The 22768-nt window shown below is 41.4% G+C and overlaps 2 protein-coding genes and 1 non-coding gene across 5 annotated transcripts; all 3 read right to left on the bottom strand.

Moving 5' to 3' along the window:
* Nucleotides 1–1401: 1401 nt before the first annotated feature.
* Nucleotides 1402–16951, bottom strand: LOC121616554 (immunoglobulin-like domain-containing receptor 2). 3 transcript variants are annotated; one of them, XM_041951371.1, is made up of 10 exons: nt 16613–16951; nt 12961–13290; nt 12283–12402; nt 8920–8976; nt 7160–7306; nt 6865–7026; nt 6458–6571; nt 4626–4827; nt 3464–4130; nt 1402–2026 (listed from the first exon to the last, which is right to left on the bottom strand). In XM_041951371.1, the coding sequence occupies exons 1-10, from the start codon at nt 16650–16652 to the stop codon at nt 1991–1993; spliced, it is 1875 nt and encodes a 624-aa protein (XP_041807305.1). In that variant the 5' UTR covers nt 16653–16951; the 3' UTR covers nt 1402–1990. The 3 variants fall into 3 exon arrangements, with proteins under 3 accessions (XP_041807305.1, XP_041807307.1, XP_041807306.1); XM_041951373.1 differs by lacking the exon at nt 6458–6571; XM_041951372.1 differs by lacking the exon at nt 8920–8976.
* trnav-uac lies at nt 7936–8008 on the bottom strand. Its single transcript has one exon. It is a non-coding gene; the product is annotated as a tRNA-Val (tRNA).
* A 1407-nt stretch (nt 16952–18358) lies between the features above and the next one.
* Nucleotides 18359–22438, bottom strand: LOC121616314 (cell surface A33 antigen-like). The gene is made up of 6 exons (XM_041951045.1): nt 22387–22438; nt 21879–22045; nt 19895–20108; nt 19584–19748; nt 19033–19159; nt 18359–18434 (listed from the first exon to the last, which is right to left on the bottom strand). The coding sequence occupies exons 1-6, from the start codon at nt 22436–22438 to the stop codon at nt 18359–18361; spliced, it is 801 nt and encodes a 266-aa protein (XP_041806979.1).
* Between the last annotated feature and the right edge of the window lie 330 nt (nt 22439–22768).

Below are 22768 nucleotides of genomic sequence, written 5' to 3'. Positions count from 1 at the left end.
CTCAAAACAATCCCGGCCGAGCTGAACTCGAGAGCTGCTCTCAGCTCAGTGAAGAGGGCTTGAAACCCTGTGAAAAATGCTGCGTGGATGAAGAGCTGCACCATCACATCTGTGTCTGGCTTCACTCTGAACCTGAACAAATGCCAGTTTTTACATTCCTTCCTTTAAGTATCAGAGGACATGCAGTGCCTTTCATTTTCTCTGTCTTTATACCAGCTGTGTACAAAATAGGTACTCTGCAATTCGTGGGCTGTGTTATAAGACATTTTCTGTTTTGTTTCTATCAACAGTTAGTCTCATAGTCAATAAACAGTGGTAACATGCAGGGGTGGTGCCAGAGGAGTGGCCAGGGCCTCTTTGTGAAGTGACTGTGAGCATTTCTTGTTGGAAAGTCAATCAAAAGACCATAAAGAGGCACAAACGAGACAACTACACACAAAACGACGATTAGAATTGCAAAAAAAAAACTAAAAAGAGTGTCAAAGAGACCGGTGTTGCATAGCAACCTCAACAAAGACACACAAGATGACTCTAAATAGACACAAAATGACCACAAAGACACAAAAAATGAGTACAAATGGACTCAAAACGACCAAAAAGATACACAAAATGACTATAAATGGACTCAAAACGGCCACAAAGAGAACCACAATGACAACAAAGGGACGCAACACAACCATAGAGACTAAATCAGTAGTAATCATGTAGTTGATCATTACATGTTCTGAGGTTGTGCCGTGCCATCTACACTGTTCAATCCTTTATATAAACATTTTAAAGCTGCATGCACGCTTTACCTGATAAAGAGTTCTGATTTTGTGTACATGTGTAGATGAAGTAAAGCTCTAGTATTTATTTAGTTGTGTACCTTTGATAAGCTCCGATAAAAACACCAGCTTTATCCGAGATATGCACACTTTATCACACACGCTGTCAAACACAATAACATGTCAAACTTCAGATTCTGTGACAGACGATTTTAGATCATAATTGAGCTTTTGTCATCGTGCATGAATGCTATTAAATCTGGCAAACGTTTATAGATTATTTTAATAAATGAATCTCTGTCTGCTGATGGAAACTGTGGATGTGCACACACTGTTCTGTGGCTCTGAGGTGATACTTGATCTCCTTATCTGGTTTTAATAAAGGAACTTTGCTTTATTTGATAGTGAAGCGAGTGTCTTTAGATTGTTGGTCAGACATTTGAAAACATCACCTTGGGCATTTCTCACTATTCTCCATACATTTTCCAGACTAATGGATGAATTGATTGATTAAGAAAATACCCTCCAGATTAACTGATAATACGAACAATGATTAGCTACGGTCCTAGCTGTGTGTACGTTCACTCTCGGCCAAGAGGATAAAAATACACTCATACTCATGTAGGACAGCGAATATTTCTTTAGTTTTCTTTATTTAAAAAGTATTTAAGCAGTGCAATTAAAATCTGCAGAACAAATTCAAGGTACAGAACTTACATACAGTACAATATCAACAACAGACAAACACACAAATACAAAGTGAACCTGAGTTATAGTGCACCGAGTGAGAAGTATGGAGTCTGTAGGAAATGTAAGACTGTGGCGTCCTGCTTAGTGTAACAAAGGTCCATTCTGATATTGGCAGATTATAAAAAAATACATCTTGGCACAGGTTTAAGTAAATCCACTCATTCAACTCACCAAACTCAACAGATAAAAACTGATGCACACGCCTCATACATAACATCTGTAGACTACACATGCAATATACCCAGATGTAATTCATGCACATGAGGAAAAAGGCCACACATGCTGCTTTGTGCACATTCATTTCACAGCATTTTCCATCCGCTAATGCTGTTTTTGTCGGTGCAGTTATTTCAGCGAGGTGACCCAGACGTCATGCGGCTGATGGCGGAACAGTTAGCTTCTCCTGCACAGCGACAGGACGGTTTAAATGAACGGACTGGCAGTGCTGTGCGGGTCGAGGCTGGGAAACCTTGTCACACTATGAGAGAGTCCCTGCTCAGTGCAGTGCTCTGTTAAAGAAATACACCAAGAGCCACATGTTAGAGACTTTGCATTCATGCTCATGCTTTGTTAGTCCAGCCTCCCGAGATTTAATTAAAACTCACTGAAATCATGCAGCTCAAGCCAGAGTGATGACTGTGACACTGATTCCAGTGAGAAAATCACATTTAGTGAGTAAGTTAGTAAGCATTCATAACACTGTGATGGTAGCAAGCATGGCCAAGTTATACAGTACATATCAGAGTTAAACCAGTGCTTTAACTCTTTGTAAATTTATGCAAAAAAATGTAACTTAGATACAATCCTATGAGAGATAATTTGTAGTGATTCAGTGTTAAGACCTTAAATCTTGTATGTACATTGATAAAGAGACAATCAGACTATGTACAAAATACTGTAAAACATCTTCAAATGTCTCAGCACAGAGCTGACGTGATTCTGTCAACAAATCCCAAGAAAAGATCAAAACCAGTAACAGCAGTACTTTTTGACATCATAGAGCATATTTGTTCAGAAATCACTAAAAATGCCTCTCAAATTTATTTCCTTTTTTTTTTTTTCATTTTCAGGGAATTTGCATTCAACAAAAGTCCCAGTTGGACAGATGTAACAATTACCTGGTCAGCATCTTAAACCCTTAAATCAGCACAACATCTCATTGCTTTGTTTTAAAAAAAATGCTGAGTAATCTTCAAAACAGCTGGGCGCTGTAGTTATTAGCGAACATTACTCTCACAGGTGTAAGCAGTACATTTCTTGGGGACTATATTCAGCAGTGGATGAATACATATTTGGTGGGCTAGTGCAGAGGTCCCCAACTCCTAGGCTGTGGAGGAACTTTATAGGTTATTGTCAGCTATTTTTGTGGTAATCACCTTGAATTTGGCACAGTTTGTGCTTCATATTTCCTCATCACTTCCTGTCATGTCCCAGACATGTGACAACAATTTACTGACTTTTAACTAGTATACCATAACCACTTTTCAGCATTCACTAATACACAAAATCTGTGAGGCTGAGAGTTCTTAAGTAAGTAACAAACAACAAATTACAGATCAAATAAGGTTTAGTTTTTCGCCCTCTCTCTCTGCTTTCTATTCTCTGTCATTCTCTGACGTGGTATATAAATATAACGCCCAAACAGACAGGTAAAACAAACAGCAGAGCCATATTTAACGTTATCTCTCTGTACTGATAGGATGTGGAGAACAGTTATGCTCATGGCAACTGTCTACAAGTGCAAGAGTGTGACTCTCTGATGTGTTTTTAATAGTTTATGGACAATCATGAAGTTTTATAGCACAGAGGAATAAGCTACATCAGGCTTTTCATGGGATTTGCTGAAAATAAGACAAATATAGAATATAGACAGATCAATCGTGTAGCTATTTACAGGATTTAGATGCTCTTTGCTGAAGTCCATGTTCCTGCTACAAGTAACTCACCAGGTTTCGGCTCCTTTCTCTCTCGTCTCTGCCCCCCTGCAGCGTGTGGGACATCCCCTGGTGGGGACGGGTGTAAGAGAAAGGCTTCATGGCTGGTTCAGTGGTCCTGTATCGCTCTGATCTGGGAGGTTCTGCAGTGCAGTACCGCTCAGTGGTCGGGTCAGCCCTGCGGTACCGCTCCGCCTCCCACTCGGAGTACGGAGGCAAAGGGTCCTCCTCCTCTGGACGGTTGCTAGGCGACCGGCTGTAGTAACTATTGCTCCCCTTCCCTCTGGAGCTGCTTTTAGAGGGAGTGTCACTGTCCTCATCCGGTCTACCAGCGCCTCTGTCCCCTCCCCGCCCCCTCGCCTTGCTCTCCAGAACACTGCTGAGGTAGGCGTCGTCGTATCCCTGGCTTTGAGGCAGTCGACAGGGGCGATCGCTGTCCCATGTGTCTCTTCTCTTCTGTGATAATGGTGAGGGGCTGCGTCGGCCCCATCCATCATCCTCATCTCTGTAGCAACGCCTGGGAGGGCTGTAATCCCGCTCATAGACCCGGTCTGGAGGCTCAGCCCGGCGACCGCGGGAACCAAAAGACCGGGCGAAGTCCTCCAGCTCGTCCAGGGAGCCGGTGCGCCCTCTTCTGCTCAATGTCTTTCTCTGCAGGTGCTCTGAGCGGGAGTTCCACCTACAGGAAGGAAGAGCACACAACTCAGCACACAGTGACAGAGCTTACACGAAGTGGCCATTTTATTAGGTACAACTGTACAATCAAATGCAATTTAATAGAAAGGCTGTGCCATAACATCTATCTTTACAAAGGTTAGAATGTTCAGGGTTTGTTGACATAGTCAGAAATGTGAAAATTCAATTATAGGTTTGTTATTGAGGTCACAGTTAAAGGCTTTGTTGCACTGCACTACATTATATGTGTGTCCCTATTTACATACATGAGGGGGTCAGGATATTGGAAACACCTCTGAAAATATCTAAGTGGAGTTCTGGACATACAGGACTGAAGGCACTTGAATATCCAGGGAAACAGTGCAGTGGTGAAATGTTCTAACAATCCTCTTTCCTATTTCAACAGGTCACATTAAAGAGCTAATGATAGCATTTCGTGGGACCTTTACCCTTTAAACACATAAATACATACACGCACTAACTAACACTGTAATGATACCTTCTGTCGAGCTCATCGTCTGAGTGGTTGCCTCTGTCCCGTCTGGGCCTTCGACTCTGTGCCGGTGGAGCTGCTCTCAGCACTGACTCGTCATCGAGGTCTGCGATGGGCGGGAGCGCCTTCATCTGGACCGTCTGATAGGTGTGTCTGAAGTCGGTGTTCCCTCCATCATGAAGAGAGCTCAGCTCTGATAAGCTACTGGCTGTGGGGACAGACACGTCAGTATAGCCACGTGTGCTATTTTCATCATAAAATTAATTTGGCAGACATTTTTCAGGTAGGTTTTCTGTCACCACCCAGCAGATGTGGTCTGACTGACGTTTGAGATGAGAGAATGATACAAAGCTCTGCATCATCTACTTTCTGGTTTGAGGTAACTAAGGCTATATAATCATGACCACTAATTATAGCTGACTGCAAATGATTGAGTGTCTCATGTGTCACCTCAAAATGCTGTCACAACCAATTTAAAGGAGCGGTCTGGAGATATTCTCTTTCCTTTTATGGCAGCAAATCCCATGTTACAGTCCAATAGATTTATTCTACTAACAGCACTATGACTACTAATGCTATGTGTCACCACAACCTGGTGCACCTTATTCCTCTGTGCCATTGACTTTCATTAATGTTCAAGAACTATTAAAAACACGCCAATGAGCCACACCGTTGACTGGTTAAAATGTTTCTTCATCCCAGTAAACATAGAATTTGTTTATTTTGAGTCAATCCCACATTCACCATCCTCCTGCCATAAATACTCTCCACAGCACCGAAAGTGTATTAATCCACTGCTGAAAATAGTCCCCCATAAATGCACTATTAACTGCTGTTAAGGAACGTTTACTAAAAACGATAGCGCTAGCCAGGTTAGACAATTACTGAGACTTTTTTTTTAAATTAAACTTTACATCTGTGACCTTTGTGTTTCGAGATATTTCACATCTTCAGTACGAACCAATGTGCTTGCGGCTGAGACCCACAGACAGTCTGGGGAAAGCAGAAAGTAAGGAGAGGCTAAAAAATTGCTGCAATCTCGGAATTTGTTCACACTAATAAATATCCCGAGTATTATCCTTTTAATGCGTACAAGACAAAGTATTTCTTCCTGACGAGCTGAGTCTCTGTAACCACTGCTCTAATGCAGTGCTGACTGCAGGCGACCACAACGACAGTTAACTTTCACTGGTGAGATAAAATTAAACATTAGTTAAACTGACATGTACAAACTTAAAAAAACATCCTATTCTGTAAATGACCATGGCATAATCATTATAATTACACTGAGATGTCCTGAACAACAATAGTACAACATAAGATCACCCAGTCCTACGGTCCCATTAGGACAGTGACACTTTGTCAACAGTTGGAGATTTTCCCATATTGTTTATACTGTAGAGGCCATCCCTTTCATACTGTATCAAACCACTGTGGGCAATGTTGGATGGACATGATGATAAAATGCATAAAATGTTTTAATCAATTGATTTCACAGAAAAAATGAATGAATGATGAGATCATGATGTAAATCCTCTATCACAGTAAGTGATGTTTTTATCCATAATACCCTCCCCTATAATAAGCTGTGTATGTCTTTGTATCTACACTCTTCTCTTACTGATACACAGGGATCTTACAAAGTAACCTTCCTTTTTGAACACTTTTCTCATCTCAGTAAGAGCAGTTAGATGTTATGAGAAGAATGTCGAGATTAGATGAAAATTAGCACGAGCACATGAACACAAACCATGCACATAAAGGAGAAACACTTGGACACAAACACGGTCACACGGCCACACAGATTACAGAAACTGGCCCAGTCTGTGCAGGCTTACATTTGAGCGCAGCCATCTTGGCAGAGGGAAACTGAGTCAGCTCCTTCTCTATGTAGTACAGAACTTTCATTGCGTCCTGGTCTGGACTGGCTTTCAGTCGATAACCACTGCGCACTGTGGATGTGGACACACACAAACGTACACACAAGGGGACATAACCATGCAAAGACACGCACATATAAATGTGAGTGTCCAATGCTTGTTCTTACAGAGCAACAACCACACTCAAATATGTTAAGGTTCAAATTTAAACATGCGTGTTGCCGGCAGACATTTCTGTCATTTCTACGGCTTCACTGTAGGTTAGAGACAGACGAGGATGAGTCGATGATAGATGAAATGAGGGTTAGTCAAGTCAGACATGCTGCTACAGAGCTTTCTGCACGTTATAAACTATTGACACTCACCTCCAGCCAGGTTATTCTCCAGTGAGGGGATAGAGGCGATCTTTGGGTCCACATGGGATGAAGGGGCAACAGGAACCACAGCAGGTACACCAGGAATGTAGTAGGGATACACAGGAACCTGAGGCGGCAGTCCACTCTTTGCCATCTTCCCAGCCTCATATACTGTGCAAAAGAACAACAACACAATAAACCTTCCATGCAGAGAGATCGCTGTCTAGTTGATACTGAGAATGCACATGGAACTAATAATAAATAAATACATTTTTTTTAAGGAACTCGTTTTTGTGCTACTCACGGTGTCGTGGACAGCAGCAGGTGTCGGGACAGCAGCAGCAGCGGACGTAGCAACAGCAGGAGTGAGGACAACACTGACACCAGCAGATCCCCAAAAATAACAGGAACAAGACACTGCCCAGGACGACAGAGCCCACAAACGCCCATTCTGAAATACACACACACACACACACACACACACACATTATTCCATTTGTATTACGCGCAGTGCGATTCAGTGCAAGACATGACATCTTTACTACAAGTGGAAAACATTTGAAAGATACTGCAAATAAATATCACAACACATCGTTTATTGTTCATGTAAAAGAACTTGACAGACTGATGTATTCTGACATTTATCCAGAATGCTTTCAGCTGACTCACAGCAGGAGCTTTAATCTAAGTAATCTGTTGTAGGAAGATAGATATGTGTATAGTTTTAATATGATATGAGGCATATAACATCTAACAGATATGCACAGCTGCACATGTTTGTATGGGTATAAGCACCTACATATCTACATGTCTATATCATACACTATGAAGCAGATGTATGTATACTACACTAACACTAAAAACTGATAAAACCAAACACACAGTTAAAAGTACTCTGTCCCAGCTCTATTCAAAGGATTAAGAAAGTTAAAATAAATGCTACAGGTAAGAAATATGGCAACACTCACTGCATGATAACCTCACGAGTCATAAACACATTACACTGTGCTTAAAGGACAATTCTGTCTTTTTAAGATAAGATAAAAAAGACTTTATTAATCTCCAACTGGGGAAAAGCACTGGTTCCACTGGGGCTTGAACCCAGGACCTTCTGCGTGTAAAGCAGACGTGATAACCACTACACTATGGAACCTGTTGCAAGCTCACAAATAAGGTACTCACCAAGCTAATTGCTGACTTTAATTCAACCTTTTGTAGGGATGTTGCTCATCCCTACAAAAGGTTGAATTTAAGTCTGACGGGACAAGAAATATGACGCTACGGGTCACTACACTTAATTTGGAAGAGGAAATAAAGGCAAATGGTAAAAATTATCACCCAAAACATTCACTGTAGACATCAATCACAGTTTACAGATTGATTTCCTTCTGTTTTGGGTGGTTTAGATAATGTCCTAACTGGTCATCTGACCACTTGTAATTCTTGCTCCGTTCATTGTTATAGCAAGCTCACTGTTTTCCCAGATGTCAGCAATTACTTCAGTGATTGCAATGTTATAATAAGTGGTGATAGTGATAGTAAAAACTACAAGAACTCCTGATAAACCATTGTTTTCCTTTTAAAACCATGCTTATGTTTCTGTATCCCCTTCAATTAAGTATGCAGAGAAAAGGAAGCTTCAGGCAAACTCTACAGGACTCTGAGTGACTCTTATCCATCATCACATCTCTAAAGCATCCAGGCCCAAATAGCAGACTTCCTCAGGGTGTGCCGAAAAGCAAAATCTACTCAAAACCGCTCGTTAAGTCAACACATATCCCCTGTGGAATTCAAATCATGAGAAGAGGTAGAGGATAAGAACTGTGACTCAATCTTTTTCTCTACATAGCTTCAATAAGTGACTGTGTGTAATTTCAGGTTGGGTTTCTGAACATTCTCCTTACTTTGACTGTAACGAACGTTGAAAGTTCAGTGTCAACAGGGGCTCATGAATACGCATGTTAGTCAAAGAGAGTTTTGATTGGTCAGTGAGAATTAAACATTAGGAGCATTAGGGAAGCTTGAAAACGCCAGGCAGTGAGAAGTGCAGGTGAGGTGCCGTACCTGGCATAATCTCCACATCAAACTCAGGTAGGAGATCGTCCTGCTGACCTGTCCTGCCTGCAGAGAGAGGGAGAGCACAGGTGAAGGCCGGCAGAGGAAGCAGGAAGCAAGAGTCAAAAGGTCAGGCAAATTAGAAAATTTGGTAGCAGAGTGGATGATTAATGGTCATGCACGATCAAAGTCAGCGAGGATACAGTAACAAAGCATTCACGTCTCAGTTCGTGTAGAGATATATGCACCAATAGAGCTCTAGAGATGGCAATATTGAGGACTATTAACAACAAATCTTGGATGGATTACCATTAAAGTTCATAAAGTCTTGTCTAATCTAATCCAGGGAATCATAGTCCCCAGAGGATGAATCCTAATGACTGAATAGCTGAGCTTTCGTCTGGTGTGATCAAGTTGACAATTTTTGTTTAAGTCAAATGTCTCACTAACCATTGAGTGGTATGCTATGAAATTTGGCGCAAACATTCATGTCCTCCTGAGGATGAATTGCAATGACTTATGATTCTTAAATTTCTAATCTTGCGCCATCATCAGGTCAGAATTTTAATTTGCCTAAAGTTTGATTCGTGACCAAATATCTGCAAAACTAATGACATTCTTTGGCTATTTAGCAAAAGCTAGCATGTTCACACACTAAACTAAAATGGCAAACACGGTTAACATTATACCTGATAAGCATCAGCATTTTAACATTGTCATCGTGAGCTTGTTAGCATGCTGATATTAGCATTTAGCTCAACATGCCACTGTGCCTAAGGTCAGCCTCGCAGAGCCTCTAGCACGGCTGCAGAGTCTTAGTCTTGTTATCACATGAATCACACTGATACGTTTTCATGCTACTAAAATATGATGATGCCACAGAGTTTCTAAGAAGAGTTTTCAAACATGCTAACCTATGAACATGAGCACAAGTCCTGTAAGTCAGAGTTCAGAGTTCAACATGCACTTCACTTTGAATCTAATTTTAGCAGGAGGCCAGCAGTACTATATATTTCTGTAGTAATGTGCCTGTCTGGTGGTGTAAAGAGTGCACACAAATGAATGAATGCAACATGCCGATGTACACACATGCAACATGCATACTGACACACATACACTGACACATATTGAGATGTGCAAAGAGAGGCAGTGTGTGAGGACAAAGAGGCGGTTTTGGAAACTGGGGCACATTATTCTGGGAACAGTTTACCATGGGAGCTCATCAAGGTCACACAAATTGTATGGCTTTGAAACAGTGCCTCTTTTGTGCTTCATATACAAGATAAACAGGTCAAAAAGAAAAAATTAAAGGCATCTTTAGCAAACTGTAAAATCCAGAAACATGAAGGGACTGCAACTGGTGTGCCGAGACTGCGACTGAACTGCAGGTGTCGTCAGTATGTGTTCATCATGAGGTGTCAAAGGACTATAATTACAGTAAAGGCCAGTCACTGATCTGTCTGACTGCAGGGATAGACTAAACACCCACTGGCAGTCAGGCTCCAGAGTGTGCTGAGTAGACAGTTACTATGGAGGGAGGAAAAAAAACTGCGTACTCTTCCCACCTGATAAAAAAAGTAATGTTGGTTCCCTGGCCTGGCACACTCATCTACATACCACGAAGCTCAGTAACACTGAGTAACCTGAGAGAGCCGAGGAGCTATGCAGCCCTCAGAGCGAGGGAGGCCGTGAGAGGTGCAGGAGTGAGCAACGGAGGAGTGCATGAGAAGATTTTGCAAGACAAAAGGGAGTGAAAGTCAACAAAACATTACTCCAAAAGAAAAATTAAACCAGAGATTAGGGAGAAGGTGAAAGAAGAAACATCACAGCTTGTTTCTTAAAGGTCCAGTCTGCAGGGTTTAGTGGCATGTAGCAGTGAAGTAGCATTGCATCCAACTGAATACACCTCCTCATCCTCCTCTACCAAGCATGTAGGAGAACCTATGGTGGCCGCTAAAAACACAAAATACGCGAACGGCCCTCTGTAGTGTCAGTGTTTGGTTTGTCTGTTCTGGGCTACACACTAGACCTCTAAGCAATACTTTTGATATATTTGGATGCTATCTTTTTGGCTTTCTTGCTGAAAGTTAGGTGAGAAGATCAACACCATGCCATGTCTGTATAGCAAATATGCAGCTAGAGCTTGCTAGCTAAGATCTGTACAAAATCCTAACTTTGAAGTCAACAATTTGTGGTTTTGCGGGAGATTATGTGCAGACTATTTACTGTTTAAACAAAGAATGCAACATGTTAATCAGATAGCTTTAGAGGTGCATCTAAGAGTTACTTTCATACAAAGCCAGACAGGCTGTTTCCACTCTTAATTGCTAAGCTAAGCTAACCAGCTGCTGTAAGTAGCTTTATATTGAACCAATAGGAGAAAAAAAAGGTATCAATCTTGGCTCAGCAAGAATTTTTTTAAAATGTCAAACTGTTGCTTTCCGTAGGAGTATATGAAACTGTCAAAGCTTTAGGAAATGCCACTGAAGTGGTTTACACATTTTCTAATTCCAACTTCAACTTCAGCAACGTGGCAAAGCTAAAAAGAAACTACAGTACCAAAACCCAGAGTAGCCTTGTTATTCTCACTCCGTTAATCCCCCCTGCCTCCTTCTGTCCTGTCAGATGATTATAATCAGATTAATGCTCAGTGGAAGAGGGCTGTATGAATGATCAGATGGTAATACTAAAAACACATCGGGTTAGTCAAACTTAAAGGAAGGAAGGAACTTTCAGATCACATTGTTGTGAGGGTTTAACAGAGACTCTTAACATGCTCCAGTCTCCTCTAAAAAAAAAAAAAAAACAGCTTGTTGCCATGGTAGCTTAAGGAGTGTCTTTGGCAACAATAGCCTCCATAGTTCCTCTCACTGAATGAACATGCTACTTCAAGTTTCATTGAGATGGTGGACCTGACCTTTGGCACTGAAATTTTAGCTGTTGAGCGAAGCTTTGGGGAGCCTTGTATAATCATTAATCAGTAAAAAATACTCTGCAGTGAACAAATACACAAACCGTTGTACAGCTGAACACATGATCCCATGCAGTTTCTAAGGCTGACGACCCTGACACAGTGTCTAACTGACTTAAGATGTAAAGTACAGTCCAGCCAAGTTCACGTCAACCCATAAAGTGAGCGGTCGGCTTTATCGTGTAAAGAGGCAAACACCATTTGGCCGTCTCTACGGAAGCTGTGGTACGGACGCTGTGGAATGCAGAGCAACAAAGAGACGATGTCTAAAGCCTTTACCAACATACACAAAGAAACTTCACTGAGCTTAATATGAAACCAAACAAACAAACCAGCCCATCATGATCAGGCAAGTTAGTCTGAGCCTCTACATCATTACTTTGATTAAAATGTAGGCATACCGAGCACCAGTAACTCCAGCTGGGCCTCGTTCTTCCCCTCCAGATCATCAGCAATGACGACTTTACAGAAGTACACTCCACTGTCGCCCCACTGCAGCTCCCCGATGCGCAGGTCTGCCTCTGCACAGAGACAGGAAACACGGTTAAATGTGCTGCAAGAGGTGAGAGGTCAGACGAGATCACGCTCACGAAGCAGGTCAGTGTTTAACTGCCTGACTTTAAATTTACAATCCAAATGGTTTTTAGGCTTAGAGTTTCAGTATAATATAATCAAATTTTTTGTATAGCCATGATAAAACTAATTTCATAGCATTTGCATGTGAAAAACAAGAACACAGAATGAAGTGATCGCCACTTTGGATTGATTCATCATGTCAGTTTATTTTTTACTGAATTAAATGACGACAGCAGGGAATTGTTGGATGTGCTACGGTGCTCTGACACATGTGTTTTGTCTTGATAAGGCTTGAGGTTTAACAAGGAGTGATACATGAATAGGAGTGAGAGCAGGTTGTTATCGTGTGTGTGTGTGTGTGTGTTGTGCTCCATTCTATTGTGGGACAAAGAGAAAAGAGGTTTATTTCGAGAACAGGAAACACAGAGCTCCTGAGTGCAGCGGTCAAACAGCTGCAGCCTTGATCAAACTTTTTCATAGAGGATAAAAAATGACAACATTACTGTTTACGATGGCGATGTCTCTGCCTTTGTAGTGCTCTGCCAGCGTCATGGAGGCCCCCTGCGCCGAGGCCACAACCCGAACTGTGCGGCTGCTGTCGGAGCACTCCAGGTGGGACGTGGCACCCAGCTCAGAGGCCTGGATGCCCAGACTCTCGGGCAGGGTGAAGGACTCCCGCGTGCGGTCTCGACAGTAGGACTTGTACCACCACTGCACCACCGGGGTCTGAGTGGAGGCCGTTTGGTAGTGACACGGGAGGACCACGGACTGGAAGAGCATCGCAAACCGCTGCTTCTCCCGCACTGTGACATGCACGCCATCGCACACACACACTGACGCAGACAAAACAAACAGATGCAGAAAATGGGAAATCGCACTCTTTAAAGATAATGGACAGAAATATAAAGACTTGTTTGACTCCTGGATATGTGATTTGACTGCTCAGAGGGTCATGCAAATGTTACTCTAACATAAAACTGTGAGCAGCAGGCTCCAAACACAGTATAATGGCAGCACTGAGAAATACCAGCTTCACCTACTTAACAGTAATCAAAACCAGCCACCATCACTGAGTTTATTCACTCATTTAACTCCCTCTCTCCCACTATGACCATTAGAGGGGAAGGAGGGTGCAACTATTTTCTTTTTTATTTTGGATTCAGGGGTAATTTATTTTTGATTACCTGATTAACTGCACAGAACATAATGTCACACATCTTAAACCCACCTGACATCTATTTTCCATCCAACCGACTAATGCAGTCTAATACAGTCCTGTAATAAATCCTCCATTCATGAAGGTTTGAATGTTCATTTTCTCTGTTTTTGAGAGGAACTGGTTCAACATTTTGATGATTTTGGAGAATGTGGTTAGTGGTGCTGTTTAACTGTGTTATACTTAGAGCAATCTCTAGTGAGGCTGATTCATTTGCTGATTATTTTTTATAATTAATCAGTTAATGGTCTGCTCCTCAAATGTCTTGTTTGTCCAGAAAACCTGATGCAATTTCGTTTGCTAGCAAATAAGACCAAGAACAGCAGCAAATCTTCACAATTTAGAAGCTGGAATTTGTGCTTGAAAATCAAAATAATTGTGTCAATCGAATAATATGTTAATGAGCTCTAGTTTCTGGTCATATTGAGTCGACCCTCACTGACAGAAATGGGGTGAACAAACTATTGCAGGACTCTTATATTAAGCTACATTAGTTTTAGCCAAGTGTACCTATTAAACTGGCAACTGAGTGAAGACAAAAGCAATTTAGAGACAGGAAAAGGATGCCGGAGACATCTCGATCACAGAAGAAACAGCTGTGCTTCTTCTTTGTCTGTGTGAATGATTCACGAGCGCGCAGGGTGACACCTGGGACATATTTTGTATCGTATCAGAACAAGAGGAAAGACAGGAACGGAGATTAGGTGTGTGTCGGGGGCTCCTCTGTTGCTTGGTACCGGGGTCAGGAAGGTCACATTCCAGTGTGTGTGTGGGGGAGGCCTGTTGAGAGGCAGGGGGTTGTCATCACAGAGGGAGGGGATGGAGAGCTCAGATGCTCGTGGGTGCTTTCTGCTTTCTGCTAGTCGTATTAGGTCTGGGTGGGGCAGGAACTCACTCTAAACATTTCCCAGAAGACAGGAAATCAAAACAAAAGCAAGTCCACCAGCCTGTCTCTCCTTAGGACTGACGTTTATCTAAAATGGATGCTTTAGTCTGCTTATTCCCAGGAAACCATTACGGCTGCAAATGAGTTATTTTCAGTTTCAGTCAATCGCTTGTTTAGTTTATGTAGGGAAGACGCAATCTCTCATAGTCCAAGGTGACGTCTTCAGATGTTGTGTTTTGTCAGGCTAACAGTCCAAATCTCAAAGGTTTTCAGTTCACAGTGATACAAAACAGACAAAAGCAGGAAAATCCTGACATTTGAGAAGCTGGAACCAGAGATTGTTTTTCATTTTTATTTATATCTCTCAATTAATCCACTCATAATTTCAGCTTTCACACTAGTGTGTTAATAATTCATTAATGATTAATGACATACTGAGTCTGGTTAGAAGAGCATCGTCTGGAAATTGCACTTCAGCTGCTCATTTCTAGGTACAGTGATGGTGGTGATGGAGCCAAACGATTTTTACAGGATCAGCGAACAAGAGGAGGGCTGACCAGGCTCCTACATTCCTCCCACGAATGAGCTCTGGTCTTCCCTTTGTTTCTTTTTTTCATGGACCAGTCCATTGTTAGGGCTGTGCTGACCCCCCCCCCTCTCCGTCCCACTTGAGGAGCTGAGAGGGGGAGGAGGTCAGAGACTCTCATCCAATGGGAGTATCTGGCCTCGGTAAGCCGGGTGCGAACAGACCAATTAGCTGTTTGAGATTTAAACCAAACCGTTACCCCATGAATACCATCGGTCTGAGGTGAGAGGGGCTTCGGATAAACAAACACAGGATCTGCTGGATGCCTTATTGGCAAGTCTGAAACTGACTGTTAATTATTGTATGTGGCGCTGACGTCAGGTGTGACTCACTGTAGGTTAATGAACAGGTGTCAGAGGCAGCAGACAGCCTCCTCCTCCACCTGCGCGCAGACTTAAGGCCTCGTTTCATGATTAGACCACCTTTTGAAACGGCGTGTGGTCACACATGTATCCAGGTCAAAGCTCTGCTGCAGGACGCTGCGTGTTTCCTGAACACAGCCAGACCTTTCCTCTGCAAAGCTGTCACATTTCCTGCTTTAACTGAGCCGTACATTCCTTCACATTGAATCATTAAAAAAAAAAAAAAAAACACTGATAACACTGAGCACGGTCTCCACGTCTGATAAAGGATTTCAATGCAATTTTACAGCAACACTCAGAAAGTTTGTGATAGGAAGAGAGCATTTTTGTCAGGAGCATTTTGCTCACAGTTGCTCTATTTCAGACACATTTCCAGCCCTCTTGAGACCCGATTCATCTGCCAATTATACTCTCGATTAACTGTATTGTCTATAGAGTATCAGGAAACAGTCCAACACACTGGCTGTACTTTCCCACAGGCCGGAGAGAGGCATTTAAATACCTTGTTTTATTCAACCAGCAGTCGAAAACTCAAATATATTCAGCTTGCTACAAGAAATGGTGTCAAAAAGCATCAAATCCTCACATCTGACAGCCTGACAGCAGGGATTATCTGACATGTTTGCTTGAAAATTGATGGAAATGGATCGATTCTCAGAATAGTTGCAGATTCATTTTCTGTCATCGCCTAATCGATTAATTGACAAATCCTTGCAGCGCTACATTACTGTGTCTTAAAACTACAGCTCTGCCATTAAACATTACACTTCAAAATGTACGGTTATGCTTTTATACAGTCAACTATAGTGGTATACAATGCATATAAAAACTATAAGCCCCAGTGGAATATCATTATCACATCTGAGGAGATAAAGAATAACATAAAGTAAAAACAATACAGAGTTCCAGAAACTGTCATGGCGTCTCTTTCTCGTTGAATTCACCCAAATAAAAACAAAAAGAAGCTCTTTACCAACTCACATACAAGTGTGATACAAACCACTGCTCCTGCTGTACTTAGTGGATCAACCTGTTGCGCCGCTGTCGTAAAGAAGACCCATTTTTATGAAAGACCACACATTTTAGTGAAGGGAAGAAGACTCACCTGATGCTCCCAGTAAAATGGCCAGCCGGTAAAAGTACATGATAGAGTCCGTTTTACAGTGAAGTGCAGTTTATCCGCATATTGCTGATTCTCGCTGCCCGCTAACTGCTGCCGCTGCTAACGGGACTCACAGAGCGCGACTAACGGGACTGTACCACTTCACACGGGGGTGAGTCCCAGCACGAACACGGCTCTCAAAGGCGGACAAGTCGTCCGGTATATTCCTTCATCAAAACACAAGCTCCATGGAGGTGTTTCCTCACTTTAACCTCTGGAGTCGAATTTTAATGTTGCGCAGCGGGTGTAGCAGCAGCGGCTGCCGGGCAGAGTGGACAGGTCTGCCCGGTGCGAAGGCGGAGGAAGAAGAAGGGGGGGTTCAGGACTAAATCAGGTCAGAATTAGCCGTGAGTTTGGACAGACATCTCAAACGCAACATTTCAGCCATTTATTTTTTTTTTAATTTTTAATTGAAGTCGATGAGTTGCTCCACACGGATACATGCTTACATTATTTATCACTCAAAAGCAAAAGCTGCGCACAAAGATGCTACAAATGTTCATTTTAGGTACACATTCAGTTCAGGACAAGCTGCCATTTACCTTACAAAAAAAAAACCTGCAAAAACAAAAAAACAGTAATCCAGCAATCTATACAAGGAGGTTTTTCCACACATGTTTAAAATGCGTTTTATAACGGGAGCAAATCAAGCTCAGGTGCAGCTGAGTCAGAAGCTGCAGGTTAAAAAGAAACTTAAAATCAAAGATGATGATGTGGTGGAGTGACGAAAGAAAACCCCTTTTTTTTTACCTGCAGCAATGTTTCAACAACAATTACCAAATTTTCTGCAGTAGGTTTGTGAGCTGTAAACGCATGATTGAGTGGACAGTGGTATTTGACCAATTTACACATACTAAGATATAAGCACAGGGCAAGATTTCATGAAACAAGCAAACAAAATCAGTGCCAAAAAGTATTATTTTTGTTTTTCTTTTTTGCTTCACATGAGAAGATTTTAGTAGGATTGATTTCATATGCGGATGTCTGTCTATAGAGATTAGCTAAAATGTTGTCTTCGAGTCTCAAGGCATATAGCTGATGGGTTCTGAGATTGACTACAACATACTACCAACAAATGCAGTATGCAGTATATACTAAATATTGCATACTGTTTGTCATGATAGTATGCAGTATGCTAGGCCAGGCTTAGCCAGTTTCAGATTTTGGCGAACCACCACTACTGTGCAGCGTTCCCTTATACAGAGAGAAACCGAGAGAAATTACAAACGGATTTCATAGAACTATAAATGATTTTCAAAATTTGGGGCAGGTGAACATTTACCTGAGAGATGGGTCATGCCTATCTGATGATTGGAAGGAACCAAATTCACTGCAATCACTGGTAAACAAACCTCAACATGGATTACACTAAAAAATATACAAGCTTTAAAAATAGATCAGAAGCTATTTGAATATAGTCCTTTGCCTTCTTTGGTTGGGGACAATGGTATAAGCACTGATTAGAACACCATGACAGGTGTGGCAGGGTCAGAAGTTACTAAGGTGATTTGGTTTGGTTGAAGTATATCTGGTCTTGCAGGAAAGTTGTCTGGTGAATTTCTGAATTTGGCAGACCACCATTAATTACAGCAAAATTTCTCGCAAAAATCAATGCAGTTTAATCACAAAAAGAACAAAAACGATTTGGGGGGCAATCAAAGAAAATTCTGTAATACACGGTTAGTTGTATCAGTGTTGGTCATCAACGTAATCCCAGCGACCACCTTCAGGAGCATCTCTGTCATAAAACACTTGTCCGGGGGCACTAAAAGACAACACAAAAAAGCCAAAATATACAAAAGAAAGAGAAAATGGTGAGGCTTCATGGTTAGATGAGTTAATGAAAGCACCTGTAAACACCACTTAGACCTTAGCGTTAAATACAAGTGTAAACTACCACCAAGACGCATTTTGATCCAGTCACTCTCAAGGTGATCTGGGACGCATGTGACCACATATCTTTTGCAGTGCACATGCGAAGGCGTCCTGATGCGTCCCCGACAAGAACGCAACAGGAACATACCTCATCAATGCCGGACGTGGTGGCCGTTTTGGTTACAGCGTACCAAAGATCGCAAAAAATGGAGACGAGCACTGACGTACACAGAATACAAGTTCCTGTTTTGTCCTCATCTGCAAGTCTTAAATAATTTTGAACTGCCAATCTCAACAGTTGTAATAGCTGGACATGCCTATTAGTTTTTGACACAGTTTTGACACAGGCTTTTTCACTGTGTAGCATCTATATGTCACTGTCTGCTGTCTGGTGTAGGCAGTGACGAAATCACTAACAATCAGTATGCTAACATACACTAATTGTTGGTGGTGGTTTACAGTGGCATAAACATACAGAACATACATACCGTTCTGCATTTTTCTTTTTGCTCCTTTTCCTGCAGCAAAAGAAGATTATTGCCCCCACAACCACGACACCTGCAATGACCACTCCAACTACAGCTACAATGATCCCAATGGTCATGGTGGATGCCACTGCGGATGGAAACAAGGTTGAAGGGACTGAAATTTGTGAGCGACGTGAAGTAAAAGCGAATGAAAAGCTAATTGGAGAATTTCAGAATTAAGCTGTATTCTCTGTGGGTTCATCATGAACAGGTGAGCAGGTAAATCATGTTAAAGCACTTACGGGGCATCACAGTTAAGGTAAGGTTGCAGCTGGCGGAACCAATTCGATTTTCTGATTTGCAAATGTAAAACCCAGATGCATCTGTTGAAATACTAACGAGAGACAGAGTTCCATCCTCTGCAAGATAAGGACAAAAATAGGTTAAAGGATGCTGAGACGATTGGCCAGTTTGCCATTCTTTACATTGACTCTGATCATGGGAAACAAACTCCCCAGCAGCCTGCCTAAGATGTGTGCTTCAAAGTAACACATTGATGGTGATATGCATACTTTCAGTTGTCTTAGGTGGAAATGGTATGGCAATGTTATCTAATCTTTTCCTCTCCCATCTAGCCTCAGGTGTTGGGGATCCTTCCTCAGACTTGCAGGTGAGGTCGATGTTTTGCCAGTACTCTGCTTTTCCATTAATCCTGCAGACTGGCACAGAGGGAGCCACTGGAAGAAAGCAAAGCATTTAATACAAGCTACAATCACTTATTACAAGAAAACTGCAACAAAATACTGTTGATTTTCCGTCTCCATGGAGACAACATGAAATTATTCAAAATAGATACATAGACATAGCAGTGATTCATTCTCACCCAGGACCAAAAGGGAAGTGGTGGCAGCTGTAATTCCCACATCATCATTGGGGATCTTGACTCTACATTGATAACGGCGGCTGTCCTTCCCGGTCAGCTTTGTTAAATGGAGTGCGCTCTCCTTTTTGTTCATGTCAACCTCCAGAGAGGCTCTGCCTTCATAATCACGTGCAATGTCAACCACATTGTTTATATAGAAGGTGGCCACAGATTTCTAGAGAAACAAACACAAACATATTTTAGAAAGTGTGATATGTGACAGTACATGATAATCCACACCAGGCCAGATTCAGCATGACACAAGGTTTAAAGATAGAAGGCATTGTATGCTGCGCAGTATGCGCCCAAATGTTCAATATTAAATAAATAACAAAAAGGCATGAAACAATCATCTGAATAAATTGTATAAAGTGTGTCACATATAAAAATGAAGCTGGAAGAAATTATTAAAACTGAAACTCTGCTGTCTGAAATGTTGTTTCATCAATTTCATAACTGAATTTTATAGGATATCTTTTTAATTTCATCATAGACATTATTTCAAAGGGTCCCTTTTCCAAAGTCAGTTTTTTCTTTCATTAAGACATTTTTTCCCAAATAACACATTTCATGTCATTTTTTATTTTATTATAGCGCATTTCATTTTATAAAGCCACTTTGGTGTTGTCACCTTCCTCCCACTTCCCACTTCAGCCAGTCAGCTCCAGTTAGCAAAAGCAACAACGATGCTAAAGTTGTTCTGTATCCACCAGAGGCTGTAGCTGCAAATAATCAATTTTTGTAGATTTTAAGCCACATCAAGGCTGCTCATGGTACCTAGTTAGCAAGACTGGCTTGTAATCTTATGACTCAGCATTGAAGAGAAGGGATAATTTTTCAGACAAAAATGCCACATTTTTCCCACTTTCACCTTCTCATTTGAGATAATGTCCTGTTAATGCACATTTTCTGGACTAAATTATTAATTGAGAAAATAATCTGAATATTAATCAAAAATGAAAAGAAGAATCACTTTCAGCCATATAACTGCTAAATAAGCAGAAGTACTGAGTATTACACTCATACTCTTTGATTCGTTATTTTCTATGCAATTTATCATAACTATCACATTGTAAGTGTTAGTGGTAGACCTGCTGAATGATAGAGCACAAATTCTCTGTCTCGTTAACATCTGATATGTTCAGCAGTGGATTGTGTGCAAGAGGTAATCTTGGCTTATTCATTTATTCATCATCCTCTGAACAAAGGTCATAACCACTATATGCAGCAGGGTGGAACTTGTATGCTCCAAACAGGAACTGATCAAGTATCGAGCATAGAGCAAAGTACACCTCCCAATGAAACTGTTATTCACTGCAGCAAATCATTGTCCATTTTATGATGTGACAACAGCACAGCCTTGATATGAACATAATATATACTGTCTATACACACTTAAACTGGTTTAGCACAGACACAATAACATTACACCTGGTACCAATGGGATATTTTTGATATTTGAGTGTTGGTGCTACTTGATCAAAACATCTCCTTGTCTTGGGTGATTTTCTGAGAATGTTAATATATTGAAAGGTACACAATAATATGAAGTATATGTTACTGAAGGGATTTTATTTAATCAAGGGCTACTTTAACTAGCCATTTAGTATGCTACCACCACTTATGAGGGATAAAAAAAGAAATCAAAGCAATCAGAGAGTTCCAAATGCTGGATCCTACACCTCCCATAATGCAACTCAAATGCAGATCTTCTGGTAGCCCCTCCCTGTCCTGCAACCACCCACGTCTTTCATACTCTGTGCTCCCAGTTTTAGTTTCAGCTATAGTTTTATAGTCTCAAAGTCCAAGGCGAGATAGGCCGAGTGGCACTCCCTATGCAGAATAAACTGATCTTCATGTGTAAAATCAATGGAGTTCCCCTTTATGCTGTATTAAGAAGATGCTATGACCACATGTTGTGCATGCAGCTAGTTTAACCTCTCACCATTGTATCACCAGGATTGTCAGGGTAAGCTTCCCATTCAAGCATGAATGTGTTTCCGATTGGTCCGGCTGGGATGAAGACGCAAATCAAGGTAACATCACCTCCACCGTCAGCCTCATATATGTTCTGTGGAATAGTAACCAGCAAACTCCTGCAGCAGGGAAGTACTGAAATAAAGAGAAATACAAAATAACATAAACCAATCTTCTAGTCATTGTCATTTATTTGGTGTATTACATCTACTAGTGTAATGTGGTTTTCTGGATCACATAAAAACAGGCATTGATAAATATGACCAACCTTAACTATGTTTCATGCCACTAATTATAATACAGTCTGTTTCTTATAAGTCAAATTGAGTATATGGTTCACATGCAGGTCTCTTTTGAGTGAAACACAACCCTGCTTCCGCTTAAGTAGTAAGAAGTTGGATTAACGCTGGTGATGACACCTTAAAGGTGTGGCAGCGGTTTATAGAAAAAAGAAAGAATACAAGCTTAAAACCTACCTGTGAGTATCAGAAATAACTTTTGCCATCCAAGCTGCCTCTTTGTCATCATCGCTGAAAGAGGACAAAAATGTCCAGCCATTAAAATATCTGAAATCGATGCTTTCAGAGCACGAGCCCGCCCAACCTTCACAGTGAACTCCTTGGTATGGATGAGGTGACTCTTCCAAGTAATAAGTCAACAGCTATGGGTCACATGTCACCAGAGGTCCAATCATTGATCTGTTTTACCTTTGACTACACCTGTCCATTAGAGATGAATGTGATAGGGGAGGGCCTGATGAACAAAAAGGGCTTTACGTAATAAAATATATAACTTATATTATATATTGTTTTAGTTAATTTCAGTAGCGCAAATCATCAATTTGAAGAAGGACAAAAG

This window comes from Chelmon rostratus, chromosome 13 (assembly GCF_017976325.1).
Source record: "Chelmon rostratus isolate fCheRos1 chromosome 13, fCheRos1.pri, whole genome shotgun sequence".
Lineage (NCBI taxonomy): Eukaryota > Metazoa > Chordata > Actinopteri > Chaetodontiformes > Chaetodontidae > Chelmon > Chelmon rostratus.
Note: the sequence above shows the minus strand (reverse complement) of the source record. Positions and strands in the feature narration are given on the sequence as shown.